A 19775-nucleotide genomic window follows, 5' to 3' on the forward strand; every position below is an offset into this window, starting at 1 on the left:
ATATGTATGACTGAACTATAATGCTGTACACCAGAAATTCACACATTATAAAGTGACTCTACTTCAATTAAAAAAAAACCAAACTGAAAAGATTGGGAGAAGGGGAGAATGACAGTGAGGGTTTGAGCTCTAAGGACTGGGGAAAGGAAGAGGAAGGAATAGGGATGTGAAGGTAGAGATATCCCTGGAGACGACCCTCCCTGGATACTGAAGGACACCTGGGGATTCCTGAACGAGTGAGGGCCCTTAGGTTGGCCACCCTCCTCAAACCTGCAGGGTTCAAGGACATCCCAGGGGAATGGTGGGCCTAGAAGAAAAGAGAATGGGCTAGGAAGAGGGGAGAATGCACTCCTTAGGGTGGGGAGGTCCCAGTTTCCATCCTGAAAGGTCTAGAAGTTAGAGGATTAAGTATGGGAATCCTAACCATGTGGCCGGATCGGTCTTTGGAGGCTTTAGGATTCCCAAGGTCCCCCCAAGGGGATTGGGGGCAAGAAACAAGAGGTGGTTAGGAATAAAGTGTAACTCCTGGGTCAAAGTCCAAAGGTGATCCCCAGGCCTTCAAGGGGCTGGGAGGGGAGCAGTGAGATGAGAACCTCTACAGTGGGGAGATTCTCCAAGGAAGGGAGGAGAGGATGACTTCCTGGAGGTGGGAGAAATGGGTGGAGGGGAGAAAGAGGATATAAGGGTGAGGATGGGAAAGAGGAGCCCCCAAGACGTAAGGGGCCTTAAGATGGAAAGGTTGAAAGAGTGGGTAAGGCTCAAGGGAGAGAGCAGGGTCCCCAGGGCGTCTCCTGCAGGGGGACGTTAGTGGAAGGGAGGGACACTTAAGGGAATCCGTGAGCCCTGTGGGCTGGGGAGGCCCTGAAGATCGAATCTTGGGACTTTAACGGTCCGAGGCCTGTAGGGGGCAGTGTAAGGAAGAGGCTGGTTTTAACGCTGGTTAAGGGCAATGAGGCTCCCTAGTCGGGAGCCCCTCAGCCTGGAGGGCTCCTCTCCCCTCCAGGTTTCGCTCAGTATCTCCAGGCCTGGGCTGCTTCTACTCGGACAGGGACGTTGCCACCGCGACTGAGAACCGACAAGAGACCTCCAAAGGCCGGGACGAAAATCATCAGTTACAGCTTGGAGAAGGCGCGGAAAGAGGGCAGCCAATCAGAAGGCGAGAGCGAAGGTTGCGCTGAGAAACGCAGCCAATAAAAGAGAGAGGATGCTAGCCCAAGGATTTAGCTGCCGGAGGAGGAGACTTGGAAACAACGCGAGCTCACCCGCCAATCAGAGCCGGGGATGACGTCTCGCGCTGTATACGCAAGAAAAACCGGGCGTTCTCTGCCAGCGTTCCCCGCGAATCAGAAGCTTCGCTCCCTCCCGACGCACAAGCTGATTGGTCACTTTTCAAAACTTGCCTGTCAAATTTGGAAGCTGGGTAAAGGGCATTTCCTTAGAGACGCAAGATCCCGCCTCCGCCCTCCTATCGTAGGAAGGAGGGCCTTAAAGGGCCAGGTACGTGGTAAGTGAGGAGGAAGGACCCTGATGGAATAAATAGGTGAAACAATGATAAAACAAAACCAGAAGCAATGCTGTTACGCTGGAATTGAGCAGTAAGCGCTATCTCGAGCAAAACGGAGATTCAGCTTGCTTTCGGTCACACGCTAGTAAGAAGCGGAGCCAGGATTCGAACCCTCATTTCCTATCCCTGTTTGACATAAGCTCCCTCTTTGGGATAGGACGTAACCGGAGAAATGAGACCTACATGCTAATCACAGTCGCCAGGAAAGGAAAGCCAGCCTTCTTGATAAAAATCTTTCGATTCCAGCCACCTGGCCTTTGCTTGCACCGTTTCTTCTACATCAAATAACCACTTACCCTAGACCTAGTCCAAAGGCCACCTCCTCTAAAAAAAAAAACCCTCCCCGACCAGCCCCACCCCGACCCTTGCAAGGAAGCAATAATGTTTTCCGGGTCCCCAATCTTACTCTCCACCTCCTTGCCTCCAGGCAACATCTAACCTGCTTCGGGATCTCACAGTTCTGTTCCTCCCTGTGTCCAGGCTCTGATTACCCTAGTTACAGTCTCTCTCCGTTTCTATTCCCTACCCCTTAAAACCGAGAGCCCTTCAAGGGCAGATACTGGTTCTGCATCACCTCAGGTCACCAGCATTATAAGGGTTCGAGAGAACTCAGAAAGTGAAAGCTAGTCTCTTGGATTTCTCATTCTTAAAGTGGGATGTTGTGATTCCCCACTACCTCCAGCAGTCCTGTAGCAAGTCCTAATGGTTCTCCCTCCAAAACACATCATAAACCCATTCACATCTTCCCATCCCCACTACCCCCACCCTCCTTAGAGTCACCACCGCCCCTGCCTAGACAATGGCAGCTTCCAGTCTTGTACAATCTATTCCCCAACCTGCAGACGCAGTGCCCTTCTTAAAACATAAATCAAATTATATCACACTTCTGCTGACAAATATTCAAAGTCATCTCAAAGTTCTAGCATTAAAAAAAGAGAGAGAGAAATAAAGAAAGAAAGACCAAAGTCTTCACTGCAGCTCACAAGGTACTATACAATCTGGCTCATTCGTATGTCTCCATTTAAAGTGCAGGCTCTGGAACTGGGGTTCAAATCCCATGGTTCTACTTACTAGCTCTATGACCTTGAGTAACTTACTTTGCCTCTCTGAGGCACGTTTGATCGTCTGTAAAATGAGGATTAAATAAATTAGAATTATTCATTAACATAGGCTGCTATTTTTATAAAATTGACTAGTATTCCTCAGAGCTGTCAAGACTAGAAAAACAAGGAGAGACTGAGCAACCTGCTGCAGACCAGAGGCGACTAAGGAGAGGATTCAGTGGGATTCTGCATTGGATTCTGGAATAGAGAAAAAGGGGACATTCAACAACTATGCTTGCTCTTTGGACTTGTTGGCCTCTCGGCTGGAAATACTCACCTCCCAGATCTGCTGACTCATGCCCACAGCTTCTTTCCTAACCGTCTTATCTAAAATAACCCCCTGCCTCTGTGCCTCTATGTCCCCTTGCCTTGTCTTCACATCTTCACAGTTCTCATTCACATAGGAAATGTACTATTTGGGTCCGGTCTGTCTCTCTCCTAGCATGTGAGTTTCACCACCATGTGTCTGTTTCATCCAGGACTAGATCCCCAGCGTCCAGCCTGGGGCCTGGCCTATCGCAGGCACTGAATAATATTTCTTAAATGAATAGATAAAAGAATGGCTATTGCTTCTCAACACTGCTACCACCACCACCAGGCAATAACAATAAGTAACTCTCATTGGTTAAGGCTCACCGTCATAGTCCAGATCATGTGGTGACTACTTTACACACGTGATACGTCTTCTAAACCTCACATAAACCTGGAAGGTAATGTTAGCCTCATTTCTCAAAAGCATAGAGACTAGAAGGACTTAAGCTCACAAAGTAAGTCAGAGACATGGCCTAGAATGGAATCCAGCCCCTAAGATTCCCAGCCTGTCTACTCAACCTTCTGCACTCGGAGTGTCCAGATATCCAGATTTCCCTAAATGTCCCTTTAGCCCTAAAAAATACCATCAGGCCCCCCTGAGGACAAGGCCCAGAAACAGAGGTGGAGAGAGAGGAGCGGATAGAACTTCTGGATCTGAGGGAGGAAGGGCCTGCGCTCCCGGGTCTGAGGGAGGACGGAGCTCAGATGCAGGGCTCCTGGATTTCGGGGAGGTGGGGGCTGCGACCTGAGATACGCAGAGCTGAGGAATCGCAACCGCAAGAACCCAGCCCTGCACGCTTTCCCGAGGCTCTGCGCGGCCCACAAGCCACGCCCCTTCTAACAAGGCCCCGCCCACTTTCTTTTAGACCCCGCCCCACTCTCTGGGCCCTGGAGAAATCCAGTCGAAGGTGCTAGAAAAGACTTGTGAAGATGGAACAACGAAAGGAAGGGACCATGCCAGAGAGGTGAGAGACACAAGGCACTCCCCTTTCCCCAGAAAGAGAAGGGACAGAAAATCGGAGAGAGAGTTGAGCAGACCCAGAGAGTGTCAGAAAAAAAAAGTCTCGGGTTGGGGGTGGGGGGAGGGTATAGCTCCGTGATAGAGCGCGTGCTTAGCATGCACGAGGTCCTGGGTTCGTTCCCCAGTACCTGCATTAAAATATATAAATAAAAACCTAATTCCCCCCCCAAAGTTAAATTTTTTTAAAAATTAATTTTTAAAAGTCTCGGGTATCATCACATAGGAACAGAATCTTAGAGGATCTTGGTGACAGAATTGAGCTAGAGACTTAGAAATAGAGAGCTGGAAACAGGTATGTGTGGAACAGAGAGAACTTTCAAGAAGGAACCAGGAGAATTGAAGATGCCAGGAACAGCTGTAGGGCTGGAGAAATAATCATTGCCCGCATTTATTGAACACTTCCCAGCCCCAGCCCTTTGACAGGCACCTCTGATACCTCGAAAAGCCATCCTTCGGTATGAAGTGTAAAGGTTGGGAATGGGACCATGGTTTGCCCAGACACACCATGAGGGAGGCAGCCTGGAAGTGGAACCGCCTTCTGTCGGATGCTTAAGTTCTGGCAGCGCTGTTTGCCTGTCTGTCTGTAAAGAGATGGGAAGAGAGAGAGAAGTCAGAGGTGGACTCAGTACTGAGAGTGGGGAGAAATGGACTCCAGGGAGAAGCACAGAAGACTTGCAGACAGTGAGACCCACTCACCTGTCCTTTTGTCATTCCAGGAACAACCTGTCCCTGCCATCACCTGGGACCGAGTCATGGCCGCCTGCACCTTTTCCAGCCCTGCACCCTTCTCTCCTGGGCACCCCAGATCCAGCCCACCTGGGGCTCCCCGAGAGCCTGGCCTCTGTCACCGTCCCCATCCGTCTGGATGCCCTTTCCTACCTCCTGCACAGTGCCCTCATGGGGGCCTACAGCTATCAACAGTCCTTGCCCTCCTGCCCCTGCACTTCCCCACCGCCGCAAGGCACTGCCAGAAGGCCGTACAGAGGTCGAGGGGGCTGGGAGGTCCGACGCAGGCCAGGCCGGGGCCAGGGACAGCGACGATGGGGACTTGGGAGGGCTGAGCAGGCAGAGAGGGGTTGGATGGAGGGCTCTAGGGCTGGCCCCAAGAATCCACCAGCAACACCGCCGTCATCAACACCACCTGCCCAGGATGGGAAGAAGGAAACTCAAGGTCTGGAGCCTCCCTTGGAGACACCACCTGCAGAAGACTGGGAGGCAGAGTACTAGGGGCCTGAGGGTCCTGTACAACCCTGACTCCGGAAGGGCCCCTTGAGGGTCTCCAGGAGGGTGACCTTAGCCCTGCCAGAGATAACCCAAGAAACATCTTACTCCCATCCCTCTCCCCCCAAAACCACAGCCTCAGAAGTGGGTCCTCTGAGTCAGCTGGTGAAACTCGGACCTGACTTAGGATCCCAAAGCAGCCAAAAACAAAAAACAAAAACCAAAACAAAAACCCTGGACCTCATACCTGTACTGAAACCTCTTCTCAATCCTGACACCGTCCCCAACTACAGCGACAACCCTCACCTCACTCTCAACACCCAGGGCTCCTCCAGCCCATCCTCAACCCCATTCCTAACCCAGAAGGCATTCCTGCCTGCTCTACTGGTCCCATCCCATCCATGCACGCTCTCAGTACCATGCTTCCCAACACAGTCATTCCTGTCCTGTTCTTATCCCGTCTCCACCCCAGCCTCCCTCCTTCCCAGCTCCCTCATCCTCTTTCCCCATCTACCTCAGGCCAGCCCAGTCCTTATCCTTAGCTTCACCTAAACTCCAGCCCCCCAAACACCCCCTCCCCGGTCTTCAACGCTTGCCAGCCCCACCTGGTCCACAACCTCCTTCCTGTCCCAAGTGTGACATGCCTGGTGACCCCACCTGCAAAGAACCCCATTGGCCCAACCTCTCTAGACACCTGCAGCCCTCACCCCATTTCCTGCCCTGGGGGTGGGGGTGGTGAGGAACCGGCTTGAACAATAAATGGCTGAGCATCCCTATGTCTTGTGTCTGTGTGTGCTTAACACAGCTGGGCGGACCTAGTGGGTGCCGTGAGTGAGGCCTGTGAGAGGGGGTGGGAGGGTCGCTGGGAGGGTGACAGAGAGAGGCCAGTGGGGCCAGGGGCTGTGGAGAGGGAGCACCCGGATTCCTGCTTCAGCAAATTCCATCTGGGGCCTCTGCCACCACTGCACTTCTGCCTGCTGGAAGCTACTGGGCTGTGGGGCCATTGTGCGGGGAGGCTTAAGGGATTTGGGGGACCCGGGAGGCAGAGAGGCCAGTGACCTGGCTAGGCTCAGTCTGCACAGAGGGGCTGAGGCAGACGGAGGGTTCAGGTCAGGCTCTGTCACACAGGTAGGTGCCAGGCACGGGACCTCCTCCCCCAGGACCTAGGTGGCCAGTCCTCCAGCTCCTTCCTCTCCCGGGGACTTGGTGGGGTCCTAGCCCCTAGCTCCCTCCTCATATAGGACCTGGGAGTCCAGGCCCCCGGCCCACTCCTCTCCACAAAGACTTAGCATCCCAGTGCCCAGCCCTTTCTTGGCTTAGGACCTAGGAGTCTAGGCGCCCAACCCCTTTCTACCCTAGGACCCAAGGGTCTAGATCCTCAGCATCTCCTCTCCCAGACTCAGGAGTCCAGATCACTAGCTCCCTCTGCTCCCCAGACCCAAGGTCCGGGCGACCAGCTTCTTCCTTTCCCTGGGACCTCATGTCCCAGACCCCAGTCCCCTCCTTCCTCAGGACCCTGGACTCCAGCTCCTGACCTCATTTCTCTCTCCTTCCCCACAGATCACCATGTACAGCTTCATGGGTGGTGGCCTTTTCTGTGCCTGGGTGGGGACCATCCTCCTGGTGGTGGCCACAGCGACAGACCACTGGATGCAGTACCGGCTGTCAGGGGCCTTTGCTCACCAGGGCCTGTGGCGGTACTGTCTGGGCAGCAAGTGCTACCTGCAGACGGAGAGCATCGGTGAGGCTCCGGGGCGGGGTCTGGGCTGGAATCAGAGCCTCCTTCAGGGCGGAACCTCACAGCCAGAGGGCAACCTCTTTTGCAAATGTAGAACCCTGTGGCTCAGAGAGGGAAAGGGTGCAGCTCAGGGTCACTCAGCATGAAAGGTGCAGAATTGGGATTTCAGTATTTTTTTCCTAGTACAATTACAGGATGTACTGATTTAGAGGTTGGGTAGAGAGGTGAACATAGAGGTCAGGTTCAGCTGGGGCTGGGGGTGTCAGAACAGCATTTTCTAAATATCTGCAATGTATCAAGAGCTCTGTTAGGTACCAGGCAGATACAGAAGCGATACGGACCGTACATTTGCTTAATACTGGATGAGATATTTTTAAATACTTGCTGTGTGCTAAGCCATGTAATATATATGTGCATATGTATATGTGTGTATGTGTGTATGTATATGTGTATATAGGTACATACATGTATATATTACACTATATATTGTAAGGGGGATAAAAAAGTACTTACATTATAAGGCTCTTGCAATCTGTATTATATAATATATAGTATTATAATATATTTTATATCTCTATGTACCTCTTTCTACATAGGTATATATTTATATATATGTACAATTGTCCCTCAGTATCTTCAGAAAATTGTTTCCAGGACCCTCAGTGGATACCAAAACCCCTGGATGCTCAAGTCACACAGTCAGTCCTCCGTTTCCATAGTTCCATATTCTCAGTTCCACATCCGCAGTTCTTCATCTGGGGATTCAACCAACCGCGGATCGTGTAGTATTGTATGTGTTTATTGAAAAAAATCCACATGCAAGTGGACTTGTGCAGTTTAAACCCATACTGTTCAAGGGTCAACTGAATATATGTATATATGGAAAGAGAGATACATAGAGATATACAGTGTGTTACATAATATATTATACAATATACATTATATAATACATTAATAAATTAATAATATATAGTATATCATGTTTTATATTATATGTATCCAATAATAGTGGCGGTAATAATAATAATAACTGACATGTATTGTTACTGTGTTTTATGTGCTATTCTAAGTGTTTTGGCTGGATTAACTCCCTTTGGTGCCCCAGCAACACAAAGAGGGTGCTCCCGTTGTGTCTTTGAGTAAGACATGTTACTGGACCTCAGAAAGCCAATTCTCTTGAGGGGGGTTTGGGGTGAGTGGCCAACCCTTGGTGAGCCCTGTGATGTGACAGGCCTGTGGCAGGAGACTTAGCGTACCTCATCTCCCTAAACCTTCCTGTTTGCTGGGGTAAACTGAGGCAGGGAGAAGTGGAAAGACTTGTGGTGGGCCTCCAGCTTCACAAAGCAGTCTGCCTGACTTTACACATCCTTTTCATTTCTGGCTGTCTTTCTTGTCACACTTCTACCATTCCTCCTGCTTCAGACTGGGAACACCCCCAAGAGACATCCCCAAGACCCCCAAGGGTCTTATCTCTGCTGGGGATGGGGAGAGAGCGCGGCAGATGGAGGTCTTCAAGTTCATCTGACAGCTTCTTGACCACAAGACTGAGAACCTCAGTGACATAACTCACCCCGACTGATTCTTGGGTGTTTGTCCAAACAACTGGTTTGACTTGCTCATCAATTGTATAAGTGGCATAATTTTTCACCAGTCTTAGAGCAGGAGTCCTGAGCTTGCTTCCCAGGGGCGAAACCCAGCCGAAGACGTATATGTATAGTGTTTTTAAAGTTTCCAAAGTCATTGCCAGTTTTTAAAAAGGAGGGAGTTTGCAGAGGCGAAGGAGGAGCTACGTCTGGGATACACAGAAAGGCAGGGCATCCCTGCCCTCAGAGGTAGCCTCGTTCACCACTGAGGGCGGGGGAGGCATGGCAGTGACCCTGGGGTGCTCCCACAGCATACTGGAATGCCACCCGGGCCTTCATGATCCTGTCCTCCCTGTGTGCCACCTCCGGCATCGTCATGGGCATCATGGCCTTCGCTCAGCAGCCCACCTTCACCCGCCTCTCCCGGCCCTTCTCCGCAGGCATCATGTTTTTCGCTTCCAGTGAGTGTATTGCCCCCTACGCCTACCCCTCTCCCCAGCTCCCTGCCCAGCTCCAACCCCAATCCGTCCTCACCCCCTACACCACTTTCATTCCCTACTTCTCCCTCTCAACTCCACCCGCATCCAAATCCCACCTCCAACCCAACCACAACTTCGTGATTATTTCTAATACTAGTCGTTTCTGACACCAGCGAGGCGTACTGCCATTCAGGTCCGGCACTCACCACCCAGAGCTGGCAGCAGACCCCACAGGTTTAAAGGCATGGTTCCCAACAAGACTGCCCCTACTTCAGCTGCAAGTCGGGTCCCCAGCCCACCTGCACTTTTAATCAACTGGCTACAGATTCAGGGGTTCCCAGGACCCACTCAGTTTCCAAAAAATTTGCTAGAGCATCTCACAGAACTCAGGAAAGCATGATGCTTGCAATGACAGTTTTATTATAAAGAATACAACTCAAGACCAGCCAACTAAAGAGATGCACAGGATGAAGCCAGACAGAGTCCTGAACTTGGAGATTCCATGCCCTCTCCCCACAGAATCTGGGCACATCACCCCCCAGCACATCCATACATTCATCAGCCAGGAAGCTCCAGTGAACTTCAGCATTCAGAGTTTCTATTGCAGTTTCATTACAAGGACGTGGTTGATTTAATCATTGGTCACGTGACTGAACTCAATCTCCAGCTCCCCTGTCCTCTCCAGAGTTTAGACTGATACCAGGAGGCTCAAAGCCCTAACCCTCTATTCCCACAGTTGGTCTTCTGGTGATTGTCTCCCATCCTGAGTCATCTTTGCTCATCAACATAAACTCAGGTGTGATCCAAGAGGCTCAAGAACAACAAAAGACACTCCTATTACTCAGAAAATTCCAAAGATTGAGTTTCCCTCCCGGGAGCCAAAGACCAGTCAGGTTCTTTGTGACACAATACAACACTGCCCCATCCCCACCCAGCTCTGCTCCCCATTCATTTTTACTCCCACTTCCAACTCAGCCTCCATCCTTACCCATATCCCTACCCACACCCACCCAACCTGTACCCCCTTCTCAATCTCATTTCCACCCTCATCTCTAAACCCAAATCCACCCCTTTCCCACCCACACCCCCCCCCCCGCCCTCTCTCTCCAGCCTTTTTTGTCCTGCTGGCCTTGGCCATTTACACTGGAGTCACCGTCAGCTTCCTCGGTCGCCGCTTTGGGGACTGGCGCTTTTCCTGGTCTTACATCCTGGGCTGGGTAGCCCTGCTCATGACCTTCTTTGCAGGTACTGGGTTTGGGGGTGGCAAGGTCAGTGTCTGTGGCAGAGCAGGAAGCACTTAAGAGGGTGAAATACTGGGGAGTCCCCCAGGACTGAGCCAGAAGGCAGACTCTAAGCCCTGTAGGACACCAGGGAGAAACGGGATGCTGTGTTGGGGTCTTGGGCTGGGAATGGGGCTGGGAGAACTTGAGGGGGGTGGTGGGTGGTCAACTGGGGTCTCTTCTCATGTAGGAATTTTCTACATGTGTGCCTACCGGATGCATGAATGTCGGCGCCTGTCCACTCCCCGCTGAGCCCAAATGTATGCCCCAACTTCATCTGGAAGTTAAAGTGAGGTCACTGAAGAGGAGGGGGAGGGTCTAGAGGCCTGAAATCCTGATTCCTAGGGGCATGAGGGGGCTCGGTCCCGGACTCTGGGTGGGGGCCCCTGACTCCTGTGTCCCAAGAGGGAAGGAGCAAGAATGGGGCCTGGTGGAGGCAGTTGAGAAGACCCAAAGCCCCACCCACCAGGGAGGTTGTTAGAGAAATGGGTTATCCATTAGAACGACTTTCTGGAGTCTAATAAAACTGATTGAAACTATTGAAGTGTGGTCCCTGAGAGGCTGGGGTGGAGAGAAACAGGGGTGAGTGTGGTAGGTGGGGTGGCGGGTGGTTGCATTATAGTAGCCCAACCCACCCCGTTTCTGTAGGGATGGGCAGAGAGGTAAACCACACAGTCCCTGCCCTCCTAGGTTCAACTTCCAGGAAACCGATGTGTAGGTCTAGTTCTGGTGTGTGTTTTCTTCCCGTCACCAAGCAGTTAACTCGACTCTGACACTATCTACCTGGAGAAGGGGTCAGATCAGACAAGTTAAAGACTCAGACTGATAAGACTACCCCACAGCCCCCCCCAGTTCAGCCACCAATCACAGGTCCTGTTTGTCACCTGTGCTTCTGACCAACCAGCAACAGGCTGGAGGCTCCCACAACCACCTCCATGGGCTTAATTAATTTGCTAGAGCTGCTCAGAGAACTCAGAGAAACATTTCACCCACTAGATCACCAGCTCAACATAAAAGGATGTAAGTCAGAACAGCCAGATAGAAGGCGTGCATGGAGTGAGGGAAGTGGGGAGGGGTGTGAGCTTCCAAGCTCTCTCCAAGGGGGCCACTCTCCCCCAGAATGCATGTGCACACCAACCCGGAAGCTCTCTGGACCTTTTCCTTTGGGGGGTTTTTATGGAAAGCTCGTTACATAGGAGGATTGATTAAATCACCGGCCATCGGTGACTGGACTCAATCTCCAACCTCTCTCTCCTCCCAAGAGCTCAACCAGGTGGGACTGCGAGTTCTAAGTTTCTAATTGTGTGGTTGGTTCCCCTGGCAACCGGCCCCATCCATCAGTTACCTAGGGGCTTTCCAAAAGTCACCTCATTGGCATAACAAAAGACACCTTGACCGCTCTCAGCACTTAGGAAATACCTAGAGTTTTAGGAGATCCAGGCCAGAAATGAGGACAAAGACCCAATATATATTTATTCCAAATCAGAATATCACAGTAAGATAATGGAGTCACTGAAAATGAGACAGGAAGGGAGGGGACAGGGTTACAGACATTCAAGGAATGACACAGCAATTAATACCAAGATGGTGGGAGATTTGACTTCCAGTTGAGCTTCCTTATGTACTCACTGTAATATATTAGCATGGTAAATGGCACTCCCACAGGTGCCATGACAGGTCATAAAAGGTCAAAAAGTGGGTGGTGGCCCAGTTCCTGGGAATCCCCACCCCCTCTCCAAAGTAGTTGGAATAACCCTCCCACTTGTTAGCACGTGAAGTTGCCGAGCTCATAAAAACTAACAGCTTCCACACCTGGTGGCTGCTCTCCTTTCTGACTGAGACGGACAGCACTCTGTCGGTGGCATGTGGATCTACTGTTACTTTAAGCTAAGCACCCAACCCCGTGCCACTTGGCCTTCCTCTTGCTTTCTGAGACAGCCTGCACTCTGTCTCTGGAGTATGTCTCTCTCCGAATAAATCTACTTGTACCCAATGGTGGCTGGCTCTTGAATTCTTAACTGCACGGAGCCAAGTCGGGGGGCACATCCCAGGGACTCAACTGAGACCAGGGACGTAGCTGTCCTCTCACTCAACTTTTTCCTGTATCAAAAACACCTTTGAAAAAAACAACCTACCTGCCCACGCACGCCGTCTCCAGTTGGCTCCCAAGCTCCTGGCCCCTCCCTGGATGGGCTCCTCCAATTAGGGACACTGGAACTCCGACCTGCACGTCCTTCTGCACCTGCCTCTTCACCCGTCATTCATGACCTTGACCTTCTCTTCATCCACTCTTTCATTAGTTCACCCAACAAACTGATGCCAACCGTCATGAGATTTACTAATGCTTATCATTTTTAGCAAGGCTAGTTCCAATAATAAGAATATTTACTACAGCCTATGCTAGTAACTGTTATATTAATAGAGGCTTACTCTCTAGAAATATTTATTGGGGCCTCCTCAAATAACAATAATACTATATTTATAGAGGCTTCTGCTAATAATAATAGGAATGGAGGCCTCCTTGTAATTATAATTTATTGAGGACAATTTAAGTAGAAATATTTACTGAGGTTCATTCGAGTCATTGTATTTATAGGGGCTTACTCTAGCAATAATCATGTTACACTTATTATGCCAGACTCCTATCTCCAACTTCTTACTCAATATTTCCTCTTGAAAAGAAGAGGCATCTCAAATTTCACATGTCTAAAACTGAGTTCCTGATCTCTTTCACCCACCACATCGGCTCCTCCCACAGCCTCCCTCATCTTAGTAAATGGTAAAAGAAAAAAAAAAAAAAAAAAACTCCATTTTTAGCCAGCTGTTCAAGCCAAAAACATTAGGATCATCCTCCTCCATTGCTTTCTTTCCGTTACATCTTAATGTCTGATTCATCAGCAAAAGGTATTGGCTCTACCTTAAAAATGTGTTCAATATTTGACTCTTTGCTTAACCACAGTTACCCAGTTACCCCTGATCCAAGCTGCCATCAGCTCTCACCTGGCTTATTGCCACAGTCTCCTATCCAGCTCTGCCTCTGCCTTACCCACCCCACCCCCAATCCCCCACCCTTGCAATCCACTCTCTACACAGTATCTAGAGGAATTTTTATTAAAACATAATTCAAATCATGTCCCTCCTCCGCTCTAAGCCCTCTAGAGACTTGGACCTGGAGGTGGGACGCAGATAAAAATGGAGAGGCGGAGGGTAAGGTGGGAGGGGGGTTAGTTTGAGGTAGGAATTATATGGGTTGGGGGAGAAGTATGAAGATAGAAGTGGGTGTGGGACTGGGGCTGGAGCTGGGGTTGGAAATGCCATCTGGTGTGGGGATGGAAATGAAGATAGGGTTCAGTGTCTGGGTGAGGATGAGTTTGGGTTTTTGGGATCAGGTTGAGTTTGGGAATAAGAATGGGGTTAGGTTAGAGGACAGGGATAGGGTTAAATTAGGGGGTGGTGTTGGGGTTAAGGAATGGGCTGTGTTGGGTTTGAGGGTGGGATTGAGTTTAGAATTGGGGTTTGGGAATAAGAGTGGTTAGGTTAGGTTTGGAAATTGAGATGAGGTTGAGTTTGGGGCTGGAGCTGGCGTTAAGGATGGGGTTGAGTCTGGGGTTAGGTTTGGGAATGAGAATGGGATTGGGTTGGAGGAAAGGGATGGGGCTAAGAATGGGACTGAAGCCACAGCCAGGATGGGGCTGGGTTTGGGGTTGAAGTCAAGATGGCAGATGGGCTCTGGGCTATGACTCCTGTCACCACACGCCCACGGCCCCGACTTCCTGAAGTCTGTCTGGCTGCTCCTCACAGGAGCCACGTCCACCACCATTTTTGTGATGGTGCTTTAGCTGCTCATGACCTGGATCCTCTTCTGGGAGCCTGTCCTCATAGGTATGTTTTCAGGAGTGGCCAGTTACCCCCTCGGGGAGGATCTGGGTGAGGGATGAGGGCCTGCAATCTAGAGTCTCCAACCAAAGAGGACCCAGCCTATTGGATCTCGCAGGGCCAGTCTCCCTGGTGTGGGAGGAGGTCTGGAGCGTCCATCCCTGACACCCTTTACTCCCCATCCCGACTCCCTGACCACAGAAACCCTGATCTTGGTGATAGCCCACCAAGCTGAAGGCCCCGCTTAAAGCTGAGCTATCTGTGAACTCATTTATCAGAGGAGGATGTGGGCACGTCTTCCCCTCCACAAACTCTTAGAGCTTGTGATCACTGTTTATCTGCCCAGAGCACAAGCTACAAGCATGGATCTGGGAGTCTGAGGGCCCCTGCCCTCAAAACCTGGAGTCTAAGCCTCTGACTCCTTCCTCTTTCAGCCCCAGGCATCCTGATCTCTTGCCCCCTCCTTTGGTGGAGACCATAGAGTTGAGACCCCCATCTCCTAGAATGGAAGGTTTCAGAACCCACACACAGGAAAGCATGATGCATCCCCCACTGTCCCCTCTGGCCACACCCCCCCTCCTATTTCAATCACACCCTGGCCTCACCACATCTCACCTCCGGGCCCCCCAAGCCTCTCTCTCACCTCTTCCAGGAAGCCCCCTCTGCCGCCAAGGGCTCCTAGGGCTTCTATATAGACAGAGAGGCAAGTTCCAACCACCATCCAAACCACTGACGAGGTGACATCTTCAGTGCCCTCCCCCCAACACACACGCTGTGAGGGGAACCTCAGGGAGGGGGGGTGGGGTAGATGCAACCCAGGAAGGGAGGATATGTGACAAGAGTCAGCTGCTAGGAACTGGGTAAAGCTAAACCAGCCCGGTCTTAAGGCTCTCCGGCCCCCAGGCCACCCCGGCTGCTTGCTGGTTTCTTTCTTGAGCTCAGAGGACCTAGGAGTCCAGGGGGCACAGCCTCCTCCTCTCTCAGAGACCCAGAAGTCTGGATTACCAGCCTCTTGATCACTCAGGACCCAGAAACCCCGCGCTCACCCGATGGAGCCCTGTCGGTCCCTGGCCCTGCTGACTGGCTCCCTGGGCCTGATGTCCATCTTGGTTGCTCTGAGCACGAATTTCTGGTTCGTGGCCGAGGGGCCCACCTCTTCATCTCATTCGGGCCTCTGGCCAAAGGGGCATCAGGACTCAATAGCAGGTAAGGGGGAGCCAACTCTCTCGGGGTGGGGAACAGCCAGGGCTGACAGGCACTCAGAGGTCCTGTGTCTAAGCAGGCTACATCCACGTGACACAGAGCTTCTGCATTCTGGCCACCCTGTGGGGCCTGATCTCTGTGAGCTTCCTGGTGATGTCCTGCATCCCCTCACTGTCTGCCCCTGGACGTGGCCCCCTGGTCTCCACCTTCACAGCCTTTGCCGCAGGTAAGGGCTCCGGGCTGCACCTGGGGCATTGGGACCTGGGGAGTTTCTGCAGGGGGGCTGAGCTGTCTCTCTCATCTCCGCCCCCAGCCCTCTCCTTGATGGTGGCCATGGTGGTCTATACTATCGAGCGGTGGAACCAGCCTGGACACCCCCAGATCCAGTCCTTCTTCTCCTGGTCCTTCTACCTGGGCTGGGTTTCAACTGTCCTCTTTCTGTGTGCAGGTGACTGCTGCCCTGGGAGTTTGGGGGGAGGGGGGAGGGGGTCCACTGGGGGCTCTGAGGGAGCAGGGCAGGGGCAAGGGCTCTAACTTCTCTCTGCCACCCCAGGCGGCCTGAGTCTGGGTGCTCACTGCGGGGCGCACCGGCCCGGCTATGAGAGCGTGTGAACCGTGTGGATGGCTTTGGGGCCCTGCCCTCTGAAGGCACCATCAGGAGCCGCGGGAAGCTCTGGTTCTCCTCCCAGTCCTCACTCCCAGCCTCTGCAGCCTCCTTCCTTTGTGTCTTCGTTCACTCCACAAAAATTTGCTGGGACCCAGTTATTCCGAGGTTAATGCAGCCCCAGCAGAAGCTGACGACACGCCAGCTCCACAGTGGGAGACCCTGGGCACCCAGAGAGTGTTCCCACCCAGGGTGGGGGCCGGGGTGGGCTCGGGCTCAGCCCCAGGGCTCTCTCCCCCCTCCCCCTGGCCTTTGTCTCTCCCCTTTGTCTTTTTATCCCTTTTATTCTCGCCCCTCTCTTCTTTTGTCACACTTGCCTTCACTCTTAGCCCTCCTTGCTCATTTCATTAATAAATTCACTCCTGCAGTTGGCTTTCCCCGAGTGCATCCTTTCTGAGGGGGCCTCCCACTGGGGGTGCTGTGGCGGGTCAGACCGGACCCTGCCCACCAGGGGCTGCAAGTCCGGTGGGGGCAGGCAGAGCCCAGGGCGGGCACAGCAGGAGGGCTGGCTGTGTCGTGGGGGTGGGGTGGGGTGGGGGGTGGAGGTGAGCTCTCTGAGGAGACAGAGAACTTCTCAAGGGCCAAAGGAAGGTAATGCAGGTAGTGGGACCCTAAGGCAGAGGCGTGGAGAGGGTGGAAGTTCTCAGAGGATGGAGAACAGTGCTTTGCAGCTGAATGGAGAATGTGGAGCTGGTGGAAAATGAGGATGGAGAGACAGGTGGCAGTCAGTGCCTCTAACTCAACAGTTGTCTGTCTCTGTCTCTGTCTCTGTCTCTGGTGGGTGATAGGGAGCTAAGAGAAGAGGGTGAACAGGGGAGGGACAGCATCTTCTCTGAGCACCAGAAAGCTCCCTCTGGGGCACATGGGGGAAGCCAGAGGTGAGAGGAGATCTTGGCCACACAACAGGTGGGACGTAAGACAGGACAAGGCTGGGCTGGAGCCAGGGCATGAGATGGAATGGAGGAAAGGAGCCAGAAAGATTCAGGGGGTGGGAGGAACCGGACTCAGGGATCCAAGGGCTTTGTGGAGTGAGGGGCAGGAAGAGGGCAAGGAGAGTGCCCAGGGGGTCTGGTCCAACTAACTGAGTGGGATGATGTGGTCATTTCTGGTTTTGGTGGAAGATGCTGAGATCAACTGGGATATGGTTGCGGGCTAGGGTCTGGGAGAGGGCCGGGAGCATGTGAGGATTTAAGGCTAAGGCTCAGGAGGACACCTGGGCTGGAGATGGCATTTGGGATGCTCTCAGAGCATTGGTGGTCACTGGAGCTGTGGGAGTGTGGAAGCTCCCCCGAAAAGAAGATACAGAATGGAGCCTCCGAGAGAACCCACACTGGGCGGTGGCGGGAGTAGGAGCAGGAGGCTGCAGGGGAGCCTAGGAGGGCACAGTCAAAGAGCTGGGGACAGGAGAACTTGGGGAGGGTCAAGGGAAGAGAAGTTTCTAGAAGGACATGGGCTACCGTGTCATCACCTTCAGACGCCCCTAGTCCTGCGGTTTGACTCTGAGCTGTTACTTTGCTAGAAGAGCTGCCCCGTGTGCGTGCGTGTGTGTATGGGTGGGTGGTTATCTCTTTAAACAGCCACGGATTCTGGAATTCCTACTGCCTCACAGAGACCTGGTTTCCCTTCCCCCACCCCTCTGGGCTCTGTCTGAGAAGCCCTGGGAGCTGGAATGGGTCACTTAGGTGAGTGTGTGCAGAGATGAGGGGGGTGGGGGGGTGGGGGAGTGGAGGAGGGGTGTGGCACTGGACAGGCCAAAGGCATGTGAGGGATGGAGGTTTCTGGAAGACAAGGAAACTCCTAAGCAGTGATGCCTGAGGGGAAAGGAGGGCTTGGGTCTGAGAGGGGCCTGTGGGGGATCCCCATAAGTAGGGGCCAGAGGCAGGGTGCTGGGATAGCCATCTGGGATATGGGGGGACATATGGAAGAGGGTTTCAGGGACTTGAAGGAATGGGGCGAGGGGCCTGGGGGTGGGAGAGGTGTTGGCCAATCCTGCATGTGTGGTCCTTGGCAGCAGCCTCCCTGGCATGGGGGTGAAGCAGAACCTTCAGAGTGGGGGCACCTTGCTGGGCTTCTTGGCTACCAGCCTCACGATTCTGTCCACCACCACCAACTACTGGTTCCGTTACTCTGGGGGGCCACAGTGGCCTGTGGCAGGAGTGTGGCCTGTGGCAGGAGTGTAACAGTGGCATGTAACCCAACATCCCCGGCCAGAGTGAGGCCCGGCCGCCCCAGTGTCAGACCTCCACTGGACAGACAGCCCCCAGACAGACCGATCACAGCTAGCCCCCTCATCTGACACAACTGCGGGGCACATCCTGCGGCGCCCCCAAATCTACCCTTCCATCTAAGTTCCAGCTACCCCTCCGTGACCAAGGCCACCATGATCTCCCACTTTGGCATCTGCTTCCCTGTTGCAACATTAACGGGCCCTCATGATGTAACTGCCAAGTCCCCATCCAAACCCCTGACTCTGCTGCCAGCCCAGAACTGGCGGGTGGGGTTGGTGGCCAGGGAAGGTGCCAGCGGGGCTGATGCGACCCGCTCTCCCCCAGCCATGCTGGCGGTGACTGGGGCGTTCATGGTGCTAGCGGCGGGCTCCGGCATCGTGGGCTTGGTGATGGGGCTGCGGATTCTGTGCCAAGAGGGCGACCCACGGGGCCAGACCACTAGCGCCATCTTCTTCCTCTGCGGTGAGACGGCAGCGGGCCGCCAGGCATAGGGTGGGCCTGGAGTTTGGAGGGGCAGGGGCCCAGGGGTCGCGACTTGAGGCATGGGTATGGGAGCCGGGAGCTGGGGCTGGAGACCGAGAGGATACGGCGGGGATCAGAAGGACAGCTCTGGTGGTGGAGGAGCTAGAGAGGCGGGGCTAGGGGCGGGGCCGGGGAGACGGGGTAGAGCCCGGACGGGGTGGGCTCGAAGGGCGTGGCCTGGGGCGGTGGGCGAGGCCAGGGTGGGGCCTGGGTGCAGCCTCTTGGCCACGCTCACCCGGGGGGTGGGCGGGGCCCAGGCCTGCTGCTGCTGATCGCCTTGACAGGCTGCTATATAGTGAAGAATATGTGGAAAAACGACGTCGTCTTCTCCTGGTCCTATTTTTTGGGGTGGCTGACTTTATCCTTCTCTGTTCTCGCGGGTAATCTGGACAGCGGAAGAGGGTGGAAGAGACGGTCCCGAAGAACACCCCCTCCCTGCAGAGACTCCTAGCCACTTCCCGGAAACTCCACAGTGACTTCCCAGGGACTCCCCAACACATTCCACTCCGGGCTCCCGGGGACCCGGCAGAAAAGCACTTGGAGCCCCAAACTCCAGTCCCTGGGGCCCTCCGGGTCATCCGCCCCGGGACCTACCCTCCTCCACCTGCCCTCCATTCTCCTCCCGCCAGGCTTCTGCTTTCTGCTGGCAGACATGATCGTGCAGAGCACGGATGCCATCAGTGAATTTCCAGTGTGCTTGTAACCGCAGGTGCTTGGCAGAATAAAGGAACGGCTTCCACCGCAGCGGCTCCATGTGACTTTCTGGGGGACCTGAGGACGCAGATACGGGGGTACTTGGAGGCTCAGGGAGGGCGTAAGGACACGAACCTACAGGGAACATTGTAGACATGGGGGGGACACGGGCGTGGTAGAGACTCGGATATAGAGAGGACAAGGGACATGTATTTGGAGGGGACGGGGACATGGGGATAGTGGAATCAGGGGACATGGGCGCATAGAGAGGATATAGGGACACAGACA

At 53.3% G+C, this 19775-nt stretch overlaps 4 protein-coding genes across 5 annotated transcripts; all 4 read left to right on the forward strand.

Moving 5' to 3' along the window:
* Positions 1-976: 976 nt before the first annotated feature.
* On the forward strand, positions 977-5997 carry C9H19orf84 (chromosome 9 C19orf84 homolog). 2 transcript variants are annotated; one of them, XM_032487962.1, is made up of 3 exons: positions 977-1497; positions 3846-3944; positions 4717-5997. In XM_032487962.1, the coding sequence occupies exons 2-3, from the start codon at positions 3910-3912 to the stop codon at positions 5225-5227; spliced, it is 546 nt and encodes a 181-aa protein (XP_032343853.1). In that variant the 5' UTR covers positions 977-1497; positions 3846-3909; the 3' UTR covers positions 5228-5997. The 2 variants fall into 2 exon arrangements, with proteins under 2 accessions (XP_032343853.1, XP_014420343.1); XM_014564857.2 differs by lacking the exon at positions 977-1497 and having other exon boundaries at positions 3829-3944.
* Positions 5976-10838, forward strand: LIM2 (lens intrinsic membrane protein 2). The gene is made up of 5 exons (XM_032487964.1): positions 5976-6048; positions 6782-6962; positions 8854-9003; positions 10132-10266; positions 10492-10838. Exons 2-5 carry the CDS (start codon positions 6788-6790, stop codon positions 10551-10553), a joined length of 522 nt encoding a protein of 173 aa, XP_032343855.1. The 5' UTR covers positions 5976-6048; positions 6782-6787; the 3' UTR covers positions 10554-10838.
* A 4134-nt stretch (positions 10839-14972) lies between these two features.
* On the forward strand, positions 14973-16242 carry NKG7 (natural killer cell granule protein 7). Its single transcript, XM_032487966.1, has 4 exons — positions 14973-15383; positions 15460-15606; positions 15694-15828; positions 15934-16242. The coding sequence occupies exons 1-4, from the start codon at positions 15227-15229 to the stop codon at positions 15990-15992; spliced, it is 498 nt and encodes a 165-aa protein (XP_032343857.1). The 5' UTR covers positions 14973-15226; the 3' UTR covers positions 15993-16242.
* A 1772-nt stretch (positions 16243-18014) lies between these two features.
* On the forward strand, positions 18015-19538 carry CLDND2 (claudin domain containing 2). Its single transcript, XM_006195348.3, is given in 5 exon segments — positions 18015-18173; positions 18175-18256; positions 18597-18734; positions 19052-19174; positions 19424-19538. Coding segments are annotated over 5 exon segments (522 nt in total). The 5' UTR covers positions 18015-18068; the 3' UTR covers positions 19498-19538.
* Positions 19539-19775: the final 237 nt, after the last annotated feature.

Source organism: Camelus ferus, chromosome 9 (genome assembly GCF_009834535.1).
Source record: "Camelus ferus isolate YT-003-E chromosome 9, BCGSAC_Cfer_1.0, whole genome shotgun sequence".
Lineage (NCBI taxonomy): Eukaryota > Metazoa > Chordata > Mammalia > Artiodactyla > Camelidae > Camelus > Camelus ferus.